Raw genomic sequence first — 19637 nt, 5'->3', positions numbered from 1 at the left:
CGGTCACATAGCAATTCAGGCAGGGACGGCCCAAGACTCTTCGCGGTCTTTTCTTAGGACCTCCCATCTCTTCACGCCCTTCTTCTCTGCGCCAGCGGCCATTTCTAATGTCCATTTTACAGTCTATTAAATTTGGTCTTCTGCACATTTTCAAAAGTTGTAAATCCAAGGCACACAGAACCCGATAGCATCGGGTCTTGTTATCCTGTTCGTGACGCCAAAAATTGGGTCGCCCTCGCACACCAAGGGCTGCGGGGTACTCGGTACCGGGCCCGTGTCAAGACGGAAATGTGTCACAGCAGTGGTGACCTGGTCCGTGGCCCTGGGCGCCCAATATCAATGGCGGTGATGTTAATGGTGTTAAAGTTTATTAGGTAGTTCGTGACGCCACCCGTGGTGTTTGGCAAGTAAGATGGTACGCCAACGCTGCATACAGATCCGCTGGGACTGATGGTGTGGTGCAGCTGAGATGGTATAGCTCCCCACAGGTGGAGCTGTAGTCCCAGGGCAGTGTAGGTGCGATGGATGAGGAGAGGCGCAGAATGATATGGAGGCTGGTACCCAGGTGTAGTGGTGCGGGAATAACTGGAGGACACCAGAGTATGCGGTTCCAAAGCTTTACTCACTGTTTGCAGTTCACACAACTGCCTGCCTCCGTACTGTGTTCTCCAGGTCAGGGCTCCAGCCAACCTCCAGGCAGGATAGGATTCTCCCTTCCACACTCCGCCAACATGTACCTTACTGAACGACTCCTTCAATGCGCCTTTAGGTGCAAAGCACTCCAGTACTTAGTTACCCTGGAATTATTATTATTATTATTATTATTATTTATTGTTATAGCGCCATTTATTCCATGGCGCTTTACATGTGAGGGGGGTATACATAAAAACAAGTACAATAATCTTAAACAATACAAGTCATAACTGGTACAGGAGGAGAGAGGACCCTGCCCGCGAGGGCTCACAATCTTCAAGGGATGGGTGATAATACAGTAGGCGAGGGTAGAATGCCTGTCTCTAGGTGTTCCTATTCTTTACTTGTATGACAGACAGCTGTAGCCTGCTTCAGGGACTCCTCACTGCGTCCAGGCTCTCTATCCGTTTTGCTGTTGTGTCCCAAGTCTATGATGGGAGCAAGGCGTTAGCGGCTCACTACTCCTCCGGTGTCTGTTGCCGGACATAAAGATCCAATCAACCTCGGGGACCGGGCCCTGGCCTTTGCGCTCTCTGGACTGGAAGGGTTCTCTCTCTTTCTCAACCTGCTTCCCACCGTCCTTCTATTCTCCTTCGTTCCGATCTGTTCTATCTCTCTTATGGAAGGTTAGGTTATCAATCTTATCAGTCTCTTTCTCTGGTCTTTCTCGTGCCAGCAGCCCAGATCACTGGGACCTGCTGCAGCACGTCCCTCAGACACCCATCTTCTCTCTTCTCCTCCAACCAACTCCTACTAACTTTCACTCTTCCCTCTCTTTTATATCTAACTCCACCCGCCTCCCCAGCACCTCTCGTGTTACGAAGCCAGGGACCACAAAAGGAACCCTATGACCTTTCCAGCATAAAGCAAGGATGGGTCCCTGCTGAACTATCCTGTGTGTGGGGTGCAGGTGTGGAGCCTGGTCAGGAGTTCCCACCCTACCTGGATGGTGGGGCACTACACCTTAGGAGAAGGTGCAGTACCTCTGTGGCGGCTGAAGCTTCAGGGGTGCCACACAAGTATTCTATCCATAGCCCTCTGGAAGGTTGCCAGAGCTCCCTGCAGGCTAAATGGCATCTGGATATACTGGAAGCATCCGTCTAGTGTAAAAAATGCGGTCTTCTCCTAGGCTTCCTGTACCATGGGGATCTGCCAATATCCATTTGTCAAATCCTAGGTGGTTATATATTTGGCAGGCCAAAGTCTTTCGATGAGCTCATCAAAGTGTGGCATGGGATATGCGTGGAACTTGGAGACCTCATTCAGGTTTCGATAGTCATTGCAGAACCTCCATTCGCCATCAGGTTTTGGGACCAGGACAATCGGGCTCGACCAACCGCTCTTGGATTCCTCAATGACCCCTAGCTTCAACATACGCTGCACCTCCTTAGAGATTACTTCTCGACGGGCCTCAGGAATTCAATAAGGCTTCACATTCACCCGCACATGTGGCTCTGTCAGAACTTTGTGCTCAACGACCTTCGTGCACCCCGGCAACTCTGAAAACAGGTACCTGTTCTTCTGGAGCAACTCCCTGCACTGCTGTTTTTGGTCCTTCGATAGTGTCTCCGCTATAGTAACCCCTCCAACCTCACCTTCTGGGTTGCCCAGCAAGCACGGAGTTACCGCTGGTTCTCTATCTTGCCATGGCTTGATGAGGTTGACATGAATGAACACTCATATCGCTTGGTGGAATTGTTCAAGCTTGACATTTTTTGTGTTTTCCTGCTCCTCTAATCAGCCCAAGCACGACTCTAAAAGGTTGAGTATGGAACTCCTTTACTTTAGGAGAAAAGTCAAAACATTCATAACTCAATAAGGCCCAATGGCATATGCCCAGCAAGCACGGAGTTACCGCTGGTTCTCTATCTTGCCATGGCTTGATGAGGTTAACATGGTAAACCTGGTTTGGTTTCCGTCTTCCTAGTTGGTGAATCATATAGTTTACCTCACCAAGCTTCTCCACCACCTCATACGGCCCTTGCCATTTGGTCAAGAACTTGCTCTCCATTGTCAGAACTAACACGAGAACTCGGTCTCCTGGACTGAACTGCCTCACTCTTGCTGACCGATTGTAGACCCTGGCCTGAGCTTCTTGTGCCTAGTGGAGGTGTTCTTTCACAATGAGCATCACCTTTGCAATCCTCTGCTGCATCAGTGCCACATGCTCAATGACGCTTCTGTGAGGCATGACTTCGGCTTCCCAAGTTTCCTTGGCTATATCCAGGAGACCTCGCGAATGTCGGCCATACAGAAGCTCAAAGGGCGAGAACCCCGTGTAGGCCTGGGGAACTTCACGGATGGAAAACAGCAGATACGGTAAGAGACAGTTCCAATCTCTACCGTCTTTCTCTATGGCTTTTCTTAGCATGCTCTTCAGTGTCTTGTTAAATCTCTCAACAAGGTCATCTGACTGAGGATGGTACACTGAAGTCCTCAACTGGGAGATGTACAGTTAACTGACATGTAGTGCAGGACCTGCAATAGTTTACCATTTCCCGGTGACACCCAGGCCAATAGAACCTCTGCACAACCCGTTCCTGTGTTTTTTCCACCCCCAGGTTTCCTTCAAGATGTGTGAATGGGCCATGTCCAACACTTTCCGTCTATAGGGACCTGGCACTATCAACTGCTCTACCAACTCCTCCCTTATTTTCGTGACCTGGTATAACAACTCCCCACTCATCATAAAATAGGGAAATCTTGTGTCAGCCCCCGGCTCCAGTGCAACCCATTAATGACGGTGACATTGTTGAAGGCTTCCCTCAGAGTTGGGTCCCTATGTTGGGCAGTCCCAAAATTCTCATCGGCCACCCCTAACTCCGGAATATCAGATACCGGGGACACTTCCTCCTCATCCCCTACAAGGACACAAAAAGGAAACCCGTTTGCCTCTGGTTGTGGCGATACCTTAATAGGGTTCATTGGTTCCCTACACTAGCTAGCGACTTCAGAACCCTTACCCCACTGATCCCAAAACAAACAGAAATCCCGACCTATAATTATAGGGTGCAACAAGTCGACTTCATGGGACTCCGTGCCATGCGCTGTTTCAATGTCCACTCTGGCCATAGGGTAGTCCTTTGCATCACCATGTATGCACTGAATGCTGACCTTTTTCTTCGGGAGTACGTTGAGAGGAAAAGTGGCCCTCACTAGGGTCACCACCTCCCCCGCCCCTTTTGACCTTGGACACCCCACCCTTTTTGGGACTCCGCCCCTGCTGGGACCCCCAACACAGAATGGGCTGCCTCCCCAAGGAGCCTTCCATCCCCTGGTATCTCTCGACCAGTTCATCGGCATTCTGGGGATCACCCTGGGCAACCCAAGTCTGTAGGGGTCTCGGCAGGGAATTCACAAACCGATCCATCACCACACATTCTACCATCTGCGCAGGCGTAGAGGACTCTGGCTGCAGTGATTTCTGGACCAGGTGCAACAGGTCGAACATTTTGGAGCGAAGCGGTTTGTCCCGGTGACAGGCCCAGCGGTGAACTCGCTGTGCCCTGACAGTCATTGTCACCCCCAAACGTGCGAGAATCTCAGCTTTCAATTTGGGATAATCCTTGGTGTCTTGCAAAGTCAAGTCACAGTATGCCTTTTGGGGCTCCCCGTCAGGTATCGTGCCAGTACCTCTGCCCACTGCTCTAGCTGAAGTTTTTCCCTCTCAGCCACCCTCTCAAACACCGTCAGGAAGGCCTCAACATCATCCTCAGGGTCATTTTCTGCAATGCGCGTCTTACCATCTTCCTGACGTGGGTGTCATCAGCCAGACCTGGGGTTGGGGTGCTCGCCCTGCCCTGGATGGCGGATGCCAGAAGCTGCATCTGCTGCCGTTGCTCCTGCTGGCTCTGTTGTATCTGTTGTAATAATAGCCTGTTGGTCTCTTGCTGCTGTGACTGGGACTGGACCAGGTGTTTCAGCAGGTCCTCCATTTTTTCCGGCAATGCTTGCTGGCTTGCTACAGACTTGACCCAGGACATGCAGTAACAGTCTCACGTCTCTGCTGGGAACGCTGCCTGCACATCTAGCAATTGTAAGGGTTGTACTCGCTCAGGTGCAACGGGTAGCACGTTCCTTTTAAAGGTCACGGGGTTTATTGCTTCACAAACCCACAAAACAGAACAGAACAAAAAAAATAGCCTTTAGCTCAGGCAAAACAAAGTACAAGTGTCCAGTACTTCAGGCTCGGTCCTGGAGCCGGAACACACACAGGAGGCTTATCCTTCCCCACATACAGCCCTGTGTTAAGCAGTAGCCCACATTATATAGGTATAACCACACCCAGGAACCCATCACCTGACTAGCCCCGTGACTGTGACATCACCGCAGGTCCTGAAACACATATAGAGGTACGGTGATGTTCCTTAGTGCTTACGTGCAGGAAAGAAAACACTCCGGGCTACATCACAGAGACAAGCCATCACTGTGACACATACCTCCCATCGACTATACGACCCTTAGGCTACTTTCACACTTCCGTTTTTTTTTAATCCGGCACGATGCGGCGAAAATTGTGAAAACCGGATCCGGAATTGGATCCGTTTTTTTCACATAGAATATAATGATCACCGCATCGTGCTGGATGGACATGCGGCGCCTCCGGGTTTTGCCAGATACAGCAAACATGCGCCGTCCGGCGTCTGCAAAAAACGTTCTCGTCTACGTTTTTTTGCAGTGCTGGAACGGTTTTTCAAACTGCGCATGCCCGGGCACTGTGAGTTTTAACCCCACAAGCACCCGGTGCACATCTCTCTCTCTCACCCCCTCCCCTCTCTCTCTCCCCTTCTCTCTCCCCCTCTCTCTCTCTCCATACGCTCCTTACCTTTCTTTGGCTGGCTCTCTCGTCCCCCGCTCTGTCTGGCTGCTCTCTCGTCCCCCGCACTCTCTCTCTGGCTGCTCTCTCGTCCCCCGCACTCTCTCTCTGGCTGCTCTCTCGCCCCCGCTCTCTCTCCGGCTGCTCTCTCGTCCCCACTCTCTCCGGCTGCTCTCTCGTCCCCCGCTCTCTCTCCGGCTGCTCTCTCGCCCCCGACCTCTCTCCGGCTGCTCTCTCGTCCCCCACTCTCTCTCCGGCTGCTCTCTCGCCCCCGCTCTCTCTCCGGCTGCTCTCTCGTCCCCCGCTCTCTCTCCGGCTGCTCTCTCGTCCCCCGCTCTCTCTCCGGCTGCTCTCTCGCCCCCGACCTCTCTCCGGCTGCTCTCTCGTCCCCCGCTCTCTCTCCGGCTGCTCTCTCGTCCCCCACTCTCTCTCCGGCTGCTCTCTCGCCCCCGCTCTCTCTCCGGCTGCTCTCTCGTCCCCCACTCTCTCCGGCTGCTCTCTCGCCCCCGCTCTCTCTCCGGTTGCTCTCTCGTCCCCCGCTCTCTCTCCGGCTGCTCTCTCGTCCCCCGCTCTCTCTCCGGCTGCTCTCTCATCCCCCCCTCTCTCTCCGGCTGCTCTCTCGCCCCTGCTCTCTCTCCGGCTGCTCTCTCGTCCCCCGCTCTCTCTCCGGCTGCTCTCTCGCCCCCGACCTCTCTCCGGCTGCTCTCTCGCCCCCGCTCTCTCTCCGGCTGCTCTCTCGTCCCCCACTCTCTCTCCGGCTGCTCTCTCACCCCCGCTCTCTCTCCGGCTGCTCTCTCGTCCCCCGCTCTCTCTCCGGCTGCTCTCTCGTCCCCCGCTCTCTCTCCGGCTGCTCTCTCGCCCCCGCTCTCTCTCCGGCTGCTCTCTCGTCCCTCGTTCTCTCTCCGGCTGCTCTCTCGTCCCCCCCTCTCTCTCCGGCTGCTCTCTCGTCCCCCGCTCTCTCTCCGGCTGCTCTCTCGCCCTCGACCTCTCTCCGGCTGGCTCTCTCGTCCCCCGGTGCTGCGGCTCCTTTAAATGTTATCCAAGCCGCATCTACATCCGGTGTCACGGCTGCAGGCCGGATCCAGCGGCCCGGCTTTTCGCCGCACGCCGCCGGACCCCTGTCACTGGATGTGTGAAAGAGGCCTTTGCCACGCCACAATAGATAGATAGTACAGATATAGATAGATAATAGATAGATGATAGATAGATAGATACATAGATAGATAGATAGATAGATAATAGATAGATAATTGATAGATAATAGACATAAAATAGATAGATAACTGATAGATAGATAATATATATATAATATATATAATAGATAGATAATAGATAATATATATATTATTATTATACATTTATATAGCGCCATTTATTCCATGGCGCTTTACATGTGAAAAGGGGAAATATAGACAAGTATAATAAACATGTGTAAGACAAGGGACACACAAGTACATAAGGAGAGGGGACCCTGCCCGCGGGGGCTCACAGTCTACAGGGTGAGGATACAGTAGGAGAGGGTAGAGCAGGTCGTGCGGTGGTTCAGTAGACCGAGGATCATTGCAGGCTGTAGGCTTGTCGGAACAGGTGGGTCTTCAGGTTCTTCTTGAAGGTTTCCGTTGATGGTGAGAGCCTGATGTGTTGCGGCAGAGAGTTCCAGAGTATGGGGGAAACACGGGAGAAGTCTTGTATGCGGTTGTGGGATATATATAGATATGTAATAGATAGATAATAGGTAGATAGATAATAGATAATGGATATATAATATATAGATAGTAGATAGATAGATAGATAGATAATAGATAATGGATATATAATAGATAGATAGATAATATAGATAGATAATAGATAGATAGATAGATAGATAGATGATAGATAATGGATATATAATAGATAGATAGATAGATAGATAGATAGATAGATAGATAGATAGATAGATAATAGATAGCGTTAGTAGTGAAGACCCCCAGTCACCAGGGTGGTGAAGGCCCTGACTTCTGCCCATTGTCCTCTCCCCATTATCGAGCCTTGCGGGGGATACCATATAACTGAAGGGATATAATGCTGCACCACCACCAGGACCCTTTTAGCCAGGGGCTCATGTACAGCTCACCCTGAGCCAACCTTCGCTTGGGGGGCCGTGATGCCATTTAGAGGGCAGACTAGCACCCGCTGATGGATGCGCAATCCTCAGAGAGTCCGTCCGGCATTATTATTCCCGGCTCTTAGGCCCGTCCTTTTCTTTTGCCGATCCCTGACATAATGAGGGATTACCGTACATCTTATCTGGACCTGGAGGGAATTTCACCTTCGTCACATTTCACTTGATTTAAAATATATATAGGGCGGGGGAGGAAAATTAGAGCGAGGCCTCTCCCTAAGTAAACCTCATTTACAGAATGATGTAAACAGGTCCGAGGGTATAAAATAACCCCTGTGCCCGTCCCACCCGCAGAGAGAAGATGGTGATGGGCTGGAGACTGTGCTGGGTGCTGGCCCTCGTCATGGTCCTGGCTGCCCGTGGGACAACCGAGGCACCCCGTAAGTATCGGTATTGCTACAGACGTTGGCACAATGATATGGCACGTTGGGTTTCAGTCAGGTTGGATATAGAGCTGTGTGGCCCTTTCAGCATGCTGATGTACTACAAATCCCAGCATAACCTGCACTCACAACATGGACTATTTGTAGTATTATAATTGTTTTTAGTGAAGTCAGTAAAATGCTGATTTTGGTCTCAATTATCATATGTGCATAGGGCTTACACCCCCTTCAAGGGTTAAAATCAGGCATATTGGATTTCAACATGCCCAGTCATACTCACAGTAGTATTATAGTGCCATCCTTGATGTAGATCAGTCATCACAGTAGTACCTAACGTAATAAAAATGGTACCGGCCTCACAGTAGTGTCATATCCATTATTATTATGGTGCCATCCTTACAGGAGTACCTATGGTGCCATTTTCACATCAGTATCTATAGTGTCATCCTCACAGTAGTGTCATCTAGAAATTGTAGTCCCATTCTCACATCAGTGTCTCCAGTGCCATCATCCTAATATCATCTGTAGTGCCTTCTTTATGTATCATGCCATCAGTAGCACCTACAGTGCCATAGTCACATTACTATATATCATACTATCCTCCTTTCAGCAGTTCCTCTATTTCCAGTGTCACAGCAGCATCCATTGTGCCATTCTGGCTGAAGTTATTTCACAGCTGTATCTATAAAGTCATGCTCACAGAAGTGCTAATCCATATTACAAATTATAGAGCCATCCTCACAGTAGTGCCTCCTGTGCCATGCTTATAATAAGATCTGTAGTGCCAACGTGGCCATCATACCTAGTGTGCTATCCTGACAGTAGTATGTAGATATCATGCCAACCTTACACTAGTAAGACCTGCATTAGTGCCATCCTTACAGTAGTGTAACGGGGACAAGGGCTGTAGTCGTGGCTAACGGGGGCTGCTCTGTCACACCCTGGCCTTCCGTCACATAAACACATTGTCCCTTCTGTAGTGCACTTACTTGTAAAGCGGGGTCCTCTCTGGGCTGCTGGGGCTTCTTTCCTTTTAGCATCACACAATGACAGTCAGAGTCCAGATCCAGTTTCAACAGAACAACTTTACTCAGCTCGTCCAGTTTAGTCACAGAATCAGCACAAGATTCTTTGCAGAACATCACTATCTCATTCACTGTGCTGTCCCTCACTTCTCCAGGAATATCGCAGGGTCATACCATCTTCTTCGGTACTGCAGCTTCCTGACTGGTCAGACTAACCCGCTTCAGGAGTTCCCCGTCCGTTTCGCCCCAGACGTTTAGGGTTGATCCACGTTGATGCTGCCCTGTATTCCTCCACTACCGTGTGACTGTCAGCTCCTAGGCACTGGACGTCTGAGCTCCTCAGCTTAAACGTTACGGGACTCAACTGTCCTGTTCGAGCTCCCAGCCCCTCCTGACTAGCTCCAGGAAGCTCTCTATCTTACACCCAGTTGGCCCCTCTTAAATGACTAAATCCTATTGGTCTAACCTACTCCTATCTTACTCTATTGTGCCCCTTCTAGTGGGCTAAATCTATGACCTACGCTTTCCCTACATCTGTACCATACAAGAACATATATATACAAGGCATGCCTTTGGGACAGTAGGGTTGACTCCCACTCTTTTGGTGATAGTTATCTTCCTGGTATAATATCTTTGGACAAAAATTCCAGTTGGGCCAGCATCATGTCGGCACTGGTGTCCCTCAGGTCCAAAGTCACAGTATCGCCAACAGTAACAGACTGTAGATTGTCACTGGGTTTCCCCTATAACCCACCTACAAAAAACTGCTGCTGGAGAGGAAACAGGTGGATTGGGTGATGGGAGTGCTTCCCTTTTTGTCAGGGCAGATAGTGCTGATATGTCCCACGTTTACCGCTCACAAAACTTCTGTGGGAATGAAATGCAGGCTGGGTGGAAGGTAGGTTTGATGGAGCAAGGAGTAAAAATTAATAGAACTTAGATTTAATATAAAAAAAGGTACAGTGCTTAAAAAGATGAAATAACAAAAATACATTTACATAAGGCAAAAAATAAAAGGGTTAAATACAGAATCGTCTTCTGGTGAGATCCCTGTGGAATGTGGACAGATCTATAATAGACGTGGTATCTCCTGGGTCTCACCATGAGTTTTTCTGGATGAGAGATTATAAAGGGTCTCATCCACACCCCTCACCCTGGTCAGGGGAGAGGAGGCTGGCTAATTATGTGCACGGAAAGATGGTGCAAGGACAGAATCCAAAATTCCAGAACAGTTTCCTACAAGAACCTCCTATTGGAATAGGACCACCATATTTCCGAGCCAAACACGACTCTGATGTATCCATAATTTGGGCTGATATTACATTTTTGTAGTTTTCCGAAAACCCTGAATCCTTGAAGTGACGGAAGCGATTATGTCCATCGATCGCAGATGTATCTCGGAATGGTGTTGATGTCAGATTATTACCGATAAGGAAATACTTCATTTCTAGAGACGTACCTTACAGGCCATTCATTGTCTTCTTCATAGTTTAAGCAACCATTTGCCACCAAGAAAAATTCTCAGAGAACGTTAGTTCTTTCCGCCAATGTCGTCTCCTTCTAATTTAATGATATACTCTTAGGAGATGCGGCCAGATGTCCAGTGATATTGGATTTTTATTTACGGTAACTAATCCATAACTCGTTCCATAACGCTGGGATTTTGTCTGATCTTGACGTACACCCAGATCCTCCTCCACAAGTGACTCTCCTAGTTCTACTCCCCCTAGAACATACGCTGCCCATATGTATAACTTCACGTTGCTCCACATTGACCCTCATCTGCCACGTTGATGCCCAAACACTCAGTTTGTCCAAGGCAACTAATAACTTATGAGCATCTTCCATAGTCTGCACTATACTACATCATAGCAAACACTGCCCACTTTTGCCCTGGTGACAGATCTTCTTTACCTTAGCTTGGACCATACCTACATTTAGTCTTAATTTTTGGGTGGATTTCATGAGGTCAGATTCCCAAGATAAAAAAGCTGATCATAAAATCTAACTAAAGCCTCGGTCAGACGACAATATTTGCCACGCACGATAAAAACAGACCGATTACATTACTCTGAGTTTAATCAGAGTGTGGTCCGAGTGTCTCATACAAGGAAACAAAGAAAAACATTTTTTTCTTCTTCTCCTTTCTGACAGTTTGTGAAAATCGGACTGCATTCGGATGTCATCCGAGCGCCGCCTGATTTTTTTTCACGGACCCGTAGACTTGCATTGCGGCTTTTTGGATCAAAATCGGACATGTTTGGACTCCGGATCGTGAAAAATGGCGAACATGTGAATGGCACCCATGGGTTATCACAAGTGCTAGCCGTAAAATACACAGACGTTTAGCCTAAGGCCACTTTCACACGTTGCTTTTTTTTCTGCTCCAAAACCTGCTCTCTAAAAAAAAAAAAAAAACTGCTTGAAAAAAAGCCGGTTTTGCTGCATTTTTTGGTTCGGACTACAATTGTCATTTGTCTACAGTATACGTTTAATAAAAGCAGCACAGTTGCATGGTTGGATTTTTTTGTGCAATTTCTCCTTGTTTTCTAAGGTGAAAAAATATTGCAAAACGCTGAAAAATTGTCAGGCTGCTCTTATTTGTGTGCACCCACCCTGATAAATCCTGTGTTTTCTGTCTGTCTTACAGCTGCCGACCATTGTGCAGAGGGTGCTAAAACCAGAATAAACTGTGGCTATCCGGGCATCTCTGCGGCTATCTGCCACGACAGAGGCTGCTGCTTCGACCCCAAGGTTTCTGGCGTTGTCTGGTGTTTCTACCCTGTTGCCCCAGAAGGTAATCCCACTTTAATTACCCTCCTAATGTAATTGGTCAGAGCCATTTTAAAATCATGCACCCTCTATTAACGAGATGACTCTGCTCATTCTGACCTAGTCTATACAGCAAAGCTGATAAGGTAATGCATTCTTATTATAATCCCAGTTTTCACCATGATTATAAACATGTTTGACCTTCTTTCCAGAATGTTTCTAGATTGGAAGATCACAAGTCTTTCCTCCGCTTGCACTTTATGATCTACCCCCAGCTGAAAGGTCAACATTTATATAGTCTACAGAACCGTAAAGGTCAACTACTCGTTACAGAACCCAGAACATGGAGCATGGAGTATAATCCTACTTATGGGGTAATATGGATGAAAAGAGCTAGAGAGCTCCAGATATGGCATCACTGTCTGAAGATCGGGCTACAACAACTCTCAGCACATTAATGGATTTTCCTTATCAAAAACGTAATCATGCCAATCAACCGATGCAATAAAAATTCTAGAATTTTTGACTCATGCGTTTTATTGATTGTTTTGTCAGTCAAATTTTTTGAGACTCGATAATCAGATCGGGGGCTCAACGTAATTTTATTTATTTGTTTTCAAGATAAAGCTCACGAAAATGGCTAATTTCAACGTTCTTTTCTATAGAAGCTGATCTGTGTAGAAACTCTGCTACAACAGGTGTCATTTCAGTACTTACCATACTGCCAAATGGCCGGAAATACTATAAGGTGAGGGGCATGGGAACATTGGAAAGGAGGGAGGAGACATTAAATTATTTTAGATCCCAAACCAGATGATAAATTGACTCCAAACCAGAACTCATTGCTAATTCAGACCCTAGACTAGACCCCCAATTTTATCCAGAACCCAGAGTTATTTGAGACCCCACACCAGACCCCATAATTATTTCAGACCCCAGGTCAGACTCCAGAAATATTTCTAAACGCTCCTTGCACTTAGTATAGGGTGCGGCCACACACAGGGTGCTGACGGCACAGACTCGGAACCAAAATTTGCCATTTTGGGTGGAATCCGCCTTTAAGGAAATGGAGTGAATAATAAAAGATAAGTTAACCCTTTACTGAAAAACATATTATTACATGAGGGTCCTATAGGATGAAGCTTAAGGTGCTGAAAATGAATGTTAAAGTTTTTTTTTGCTTTTGTATAAATCCAGCTTAACCATAAAAAAAAGTTCTGCTACTGTCCAATATACTTTCCGTCTCCATTTTCTTGTAGTTTCTAAGATCTCTGCCTGTTGTTTGTGGATCAGAATTCTCCTGTTTATATCCAAAGAATGAAAACTTTAAATGAACCTTTCACGGCAGATGATCCAGTCTAGACAATCCTCGCCCATCTTTCTCACTCTACTTCTCTCTCCTCCTCTCTCGATGGAATCTGATCCCTCAGTGAGCTGGCAGACTGTCTTGTTCAAGAGACAGGCAGAAGAAGTGGCTCATAAGTGGAGAAAGAAAGAAGTAACGGTATATTAAAATGTTACTTTGTAGCATACAATCATCCTAAAAGGGGTAGTCCAAGACTTTAACATTGATGGGCTATCCTTAATGTCTGATCGGTGGGGGATGCGACACACAGCACCCTCTCTTGGTTGTTCCCAGGGACGGCCGCATCTGGAACTACTCAGCTCCTATTCGACGATGGAACTGTGCAGCTTTGCAGTTGAGCAGTTGCGGTTGACACCGGAAACAGCTCATTGGTGTTGCACCCCCACCAATTAGACATTGATGACCATAGGCCATCAATATTAAAGTCCTGGACAACCCCTTTAAGAACTTTAAAAGATACAGGTGTCAGTTCATTAAGGCTGGTTTTGCTCTTGCCTCTTGTGCAGATAGTCAGCTAAAGTAAAACGTGCAGGCTCTGGTCCTGTATATTTTTAGGAGGATGACATGTAGGGGAGGATCACAAGTAGGAAACTATCACTATTGTACTTTCCAAAATCCCTAAAGCTGCTGCTTTCTAGTAAGTGTTTTTTCTCACTCCTAATTCCCAGCTGCACTGCTCAGTACTGCTCTATAATGTGCTGCTGCTGCTTCTGTACGTGTGCTACAGAGACAGGAGAGCAAGAATCCTTCATCCTGTGTATGTGCCTCCACCCACCAGCTCAGAGACAGCTGAAAATTAGAAATAGAGCCTGCATATGGGAAAAATGGTGAAAAATGCAAAAAAGACAACATATAATAGCCGTGAATAGTGTTATTTCTCATGTGTACCTTCTGAAAAGTTACCGGAAAGGTATGGTTTAAAGAAGATTATTACTGCCCAGTGGTCGGGAACCTACTGCAAGTAACATCTCTACTTCTCATATTAGTTTATAGGAAATGTTTTTGTGTGTTTTCTTTTTTATCTATCTAGCTTAGTCACGTCTTACACCCCGTTCACCATATGTCCTAATGAGTGGACAATCAATGTTTTAAAATGTGCAATAAAAGAAAGCAATGAAACATATTGTCCTACGTTTATTAGCTGCAGCTTACTAGAAGGGCCCCGCATGGTCACCTTTGCTCCGGGCCTCTCTTATGTGTTTGCCACATGGATTTCTTCTATATTCTAGGAATAAAACCAATCAATACACACAGGTGATATTTACCTTGGCGCCTTATCAAGAGTTAACAGATGACAGTATTATAAGGTGTCAGCTCCTGATTACAATGTCCAGGACTATTCCTGCTCCTTCCACCTCTTTTTTGCAATTCTTCACCCCTGACACCTTTGACACCGGACATACACTAGATCATGGACAAGAGCACTGCTGCTTCTAGGAATAAGGCAAAACCTTTCTGTGAGTCTAATATATACATCTACAACTAAAAAATTAAAAGTTATGTTAGAAATTTAACCCTTCACCACCTTAGACCTCCAGGGATGCTATATACTAACATCTTTTCCGAAGGAAATAATACACTAACCACTTTGCCACCCTATCCCTCTATGGATTGTGGTAATGCTACTCACATGGGTGCGTCAGGAGGCAAAACAGAAAGTGCTTTCATTTAAATGTCCATGCTGGTATATTACTGCTTCATAAACCAGCCATAAGCAAAGGAAAAAATGAACATATTTCACTGCAGGCAAAACAAAGTAAATAGTTCTTTTGGCAAAGTTTCTTGAGATCAAGTCCTGGTCACACAGGCTGGACAGCATCCAGTATACCGGCTCAGTCTGTATATAACACACAGGAGGCCTTCTCCCTCCACCCACAGACCTTGTCTCAAACAAAGGATTCCATCTTAACAAGTTAACCACACCCAGAGGTGGGGTACGTGGGAAACCAGACCCACCCATCTCTCAGGCTGCCCATCAATCCTGGCTCAGAAGCACCAAACAATCCTCTTAGTGTTAAGTACACTAGAGCAATACTCCAGGATTACATCACAGATGACAACCACTATGTGTCCAGTAGCTGCCTTACATACCTTCCCCCTCTGCCTAAAGCTGTTGAGCTTGGCAACTTCTACTATTAGACACAGGATTCTCGAGAGGGCATTGGTATTACCATGTAGTTTCCTGATTCTATACTCCACATGGAAGCTGAAATCCTGTAGGGCTAGAAACCAGAGGGTGAGCCGAGCATTTTTCCCCTTTTTCTCACTCATCCACCTGAGCATGGTCTGATACTAATTTAAATCTTTGCTTTAACTGATAGCAGTCTAATGTGTCCAACGCCGACTCTATGGCCAAGCATTCCTTTTCTACGATAGAATAATTCTTTTCACATGTGGAGAGCTTCCTACTCAGGTAGAAAACAGGGTGCTAGTCCCCGTGTATCTCCTGAGAAAGTACTGCTCACAAAATGACATCTGAGGCGTCTGTCAGGAGTACAAATTCCCTCTTGAAGATATGTGCAACCGGGACCGGTTACTTACTCAGAGCCACTTTCAGTTCTTGAAAGGCCGTCTCGGCCCCCACGGTCCATTGTCCATGATTTAGTCCTTTAAAGAGGTCAGTCAGGTGCAGCCACCATGGCAAATGAATCTCCTGTAGTATCCCATGATACCTAGAAAGAATCTAACTTGCTTCTTTGAGAGCTGTTTCGGCCAGTTTTGGATTGCGTACATGGATTGCCCGCCAGGGCAGTGGGGTACTCGGTACCGGGCCGGTATTTCACAGGGAAGTGTCACAGTAGCGGTGACCCGGTCTGTGGCCCTGGGCGTCCATGTAAGGGAGTGACGTGATGGAATAAAGTTTATGAATAGATGATTCGTGACGCCACCTGTGGTGTTCGACAATGAATATGTTAAGCCGACGCTGCAGACAGATCCGCTGGGACAGATGGTGTGGTGCAGCCAAGATGTTATAACCCTCCACAAGCAGGGCTGTAGTCCCAGGGCAGTGTAGATGGGTGTTGGGAAGGAAGGTACAGTGTCTGGCACAGAGATGTAGCAGTGCTGGGGAGGTTGCAGCAAGAAGGCAAAGACACAATAGGTTGCAGTTTCTTTACCTTTACTTGGCAAATGCAGTCCAGGGTCCTGAGTACAGATGGCACAGGAGCTGGTTAGCCTGTAAGCAAATCAGGAATCACTCTGGCAGATGGGTTGTGCAGTCTCCTTACTAGCGCTCTCTATGAAGTACTCCCAGTACTGAGTTACACTGGAGTTCCTCCTTTCTGATGTTATCCACACTCCACTCGCATGGCAGACAGCCGTAGCCTTTTATCTCTCTTTGCTCACCCGTCGCTGTTGTGCCTCCGAGGATTATGTGGGAATAGGGCATTTACAGCTTCCTATTCCTCTGGTTTCTGGTGCAGGACCATTAGTATCCATACACCCTTGGAGACCAGGCTCCAGATCATGCGCTATCACTGGGACTGAGCTCTCCACTTTCCTCAGTCTCCCCAGCTCTTCTCCTCCACGTCTGCACATGATGCCCTCCTCACACTAACTAACTCACTCCTTCCTGGCCCCCAGAGACAGCTCCTCCCCTCAGTTCTAGGTTCAGAGCTCCCTCTGCTGACCCGGAGTGGGAACTGTGTTGCCTGCAATGGTTAACTACCAGAGAGACCCTTCATTGCTTCCAGGTGTGACATCACTCTCCCTAGTAGGAAGGTAATGCCACAGTGGTGACCATACTCCAGGGGGCACCACACTCCCCCCTAGTGCAATTCAGCACTCCTGGGCTGAAGAAAAACATGTAAACAACATAAACAAATAAACAATTATAGGTGTACAAGATTCAAAAAGGAAAAATTTACAAAAACCAAATGCTCAAAAACAGTCCTATGACGATAAGTCCATGCGCCAATGTCCATGGTCCCATTCCTGAGCAATTGGTGAACTATATACAGGTTCTTAGAGAGTCTCTGTAGGCACAAAACTTGAGAAAGGTTACATATTTACATTTTTGTTAAACCATTCACTATTACTATAGAACATTAGACACTATTATTATTTACTTTAACTTATTTATATGAGAAATCTGATGGGCGGTATGCCTTGTGTACTACGAACAGATCTACGTAGCTCTTGTGTGGGTAAACTTGGGAGTAGCCATCTGCGAACTGTTAGACTCACTGTGGGCATGACATATTCACCACTGGCAGGGCGAGGATTCTCTGGCTCCACTCCTGGTGTGGCATCCGCTGCCTGAATTTCCTGATTTTCAACGTTCTCTTGAGTCTCTGCTACATCAGTTGCAGTAGGATGGGGAAAGGTTAGGACAGGAACTACAATGGCGGGACCCATTCTTGTCCAGTTTGCAGGGAATTCACCTAGTACAGTGCTGACCTTTTCTTCCTCTTCTTCAATGAACTGAAGATTGTTTTGTTCTTCCATCCTTTCTTTTAACTGGTCAGGGTACAGTTTCAGATAATCCCTTGATACTGCTGCTGAAGTTTCACCTCCATCCTTACTGATAAGGCACACTTTGGTGTTGTTGAAGTTCGATGGTAAGACGGTGTAGGGTTCAGCTTCCCATTGGTCATCCAATTTATGCAGCCTTCGTTTCCTCTTGAGGACTTGTTCTCCTGATGACAAGGGAACTGCAGGTGCATTTTGGTTGTAGTTCTCTTGTTTTTGTCTTGCCTGAGCTAGACTCTTTTCCACACACTCTTGTACCCTTCGATATTGCTGTTGCCTTTCTGTATCCCAGTCAGCATCTGGGGATGTTACTTCAGGGGTAAGGACTCCCATATCCAAATCAATAGGAAACTTGCCAGGCCTCACTCTCATTAGGTAGGCTGGAGTGTAGTTGGTGGAATTCACAGGAATGTGATTGTAGAGGTCTACAAGATCTGGCAACTTTTCTGGTTTCTGGCCACAGATTCCTCTCGTCCAAAGGCAAGGTCTTCAGTAGGTCAATCACTACCTGGTTCATCTTTTCACACATGCCATTGGTCTGTGGATGGTACGGGGTTGTCCTGATCTTCTTGCAACCGTACAAGTTACAGAATTCCTGGAACACTTCTGCCTCGAAAGCTGGACCTTGATCTGTAAGCACTCTCTCAGGGTAACCGTGTGGTCGGCAAAAGTGCTGTTGGAATGCTCTGGCTGCTGTTCTGGCTGTTTGATCCTCCTTGACAGGCACGACTATTAGGAATCTCGAGTAGTGGTCAACGATGGTAAGAGCATAAATGTAGCCGGATCGGCTTGGGACCAGCTTCACATGGTCCAGGGCAACCAACTCAAGTGGTTGCTTGGTTATTATTGGCTGCAAAGGAGCTCGCTAGCTGTTACGGTCCTTTCTGCGCAAGTTACATTGTCCACACTCCCGGCACCAATTTTCAATAGCCTTCCTCATACCAGCCCAGTAGAATCTCTCCCGGAGCAAGGCTTCCAACTTCTTCCATCCGAAGTGTCCAGCTCCATTGGGTATGCTTCCAGGACCATTGATGCCTCTCTCTTTGGGACTACCACCTGCCAGACCAACTCATGAGTGCGGGCATTGATACTCCTCTGACACAGCTTTCCTTCATAGATGAACAGTCTGCCTCTTTCCTTCCACAACTGCTGGGTTTCTTCAGGAGCATCTGAATCCGGGCGTGAGTCAGCTTGTGACAGTAGCTCCTTCACCAGGCGGACTGTGGGGTCGCTATCCTGGGTTTCTGCCCAGTCATGATGAGGAAATGGATTTAGGGTAGACCGTCTGTTGCTCACTCACTGGGCACGTTGGGCCGCAATTGGCTGGTGGAAGGGAGGTAACTCTACTTCTTCGAGTGCCTCAGGGTCTTCTTCTGCATCTAGCAGCCGAGCCATCCATCGCTGCTCCAGTGCACCCAGCTTGGCAGTTTCCAAGTGAGTCAACGGGTTGTTGTCCGTGAAGATGGTAAACTTGGCTGAAGCTAGGTAATGCTTGAATCGTTCAGTCACAGCCCAGACTATGGCAAGGAACTCCAGCTTGAAGGAACTGTAGTTGTCAGGGTTCCTTTCAGTGGAACGAAGCTTCCTGCTGGCGTAGGAGATCACTCTTTCTTTGTCATTCTGTACCTGTGACAGTACTGCTCCAAGTCCCATGTTGCTGGCATCAGTATACAACACAAAGGGTTGGTCGTAATCTGGGTAGGCCAGAACTTCATCTCCTGTGAGAGCCATCTTCAGTCGAGTGAAGGACCTCTCCAGCTCCTCATTCCAATCGAATGTAGGACTCTGCTTTCTGGCCTTCTTGGGCTGACCCACCAGAAGATTTTGCATAGGAGTGGCTATCTCAGTGAAGCCCTTGATGAACCTTTGGTAGTAGCCTATCAGCCCGAGGAAGTGACGTACTTCATGGAGGTTGTTGGGCTTCTGCCAGTCCCGGATGACTGTGATTTTG

The 19637-nt window shown here is 47.5% G+C and overlaps 1 protein-coding gene across 1 annotated transcript; it reads left to right on the top strand.

Moving 5' to 3' along the window:
- Positions 1–7961: 7961 nt before the first annotated feature.
- Positions 7962–12376, top strand: LOC141091536 (trefoil factor 3-like). The gene is made up of 3 exons (XM_073577184.1): positions 7962–8050; positions 11729–11875; positions 12063–12376. Exons 1-3 carry the CDS (start codon positions 7972–7974, stop codon positions 12071–12073), a joined length of 237 nt encoding a protein of 78 aa, XP_073433285.1. The 5' UTR covers positions 7962–7971; the 3' UTR covers positions 12074–12376.
- Positions 12377–19637: the final 7261 nt, after the last annotated feature.

This window comes from Dendrobates tinctorius, unplaced genomic scaffold (assembly GCF_039654945.1).
Source record: "Dendrobates tinctorius isolate UK_male_01 unplaced genomic scaffold, ASM3965494v1 ptg000054l, whole genome shotgun sequence".
Lineage (NCBI taxonomy): Eukaryota > Metazoa > Chordata > Amphibia > Anura > Dendrobatidae > Dendrobates > Dendrobates tinctorius.
Note: the sequence above shows the minus strand (reverse complement) of the source record. Positions and strands in the feature narration are given on the sequence as shown.

What these genes read in the sequence shown, in the direction of transcription:
- LOC141091536 (XM_073577184.1), top strand. Translation starts at nt 7,972, where the DNA reads ATGGTGATGGGCTGGAGACTGTGCTGGGTGCTGGCCCTCGTCATGGTC. An exon ending in TGGGACAACCGAGGCACCCC is followed by an intron (nt 8,051 to 11,728) that starts GTAAGTATCGGT and finishes TCTGTCTTACAG; the next exon opens with CTGCCGACCATTGTGCAGAG.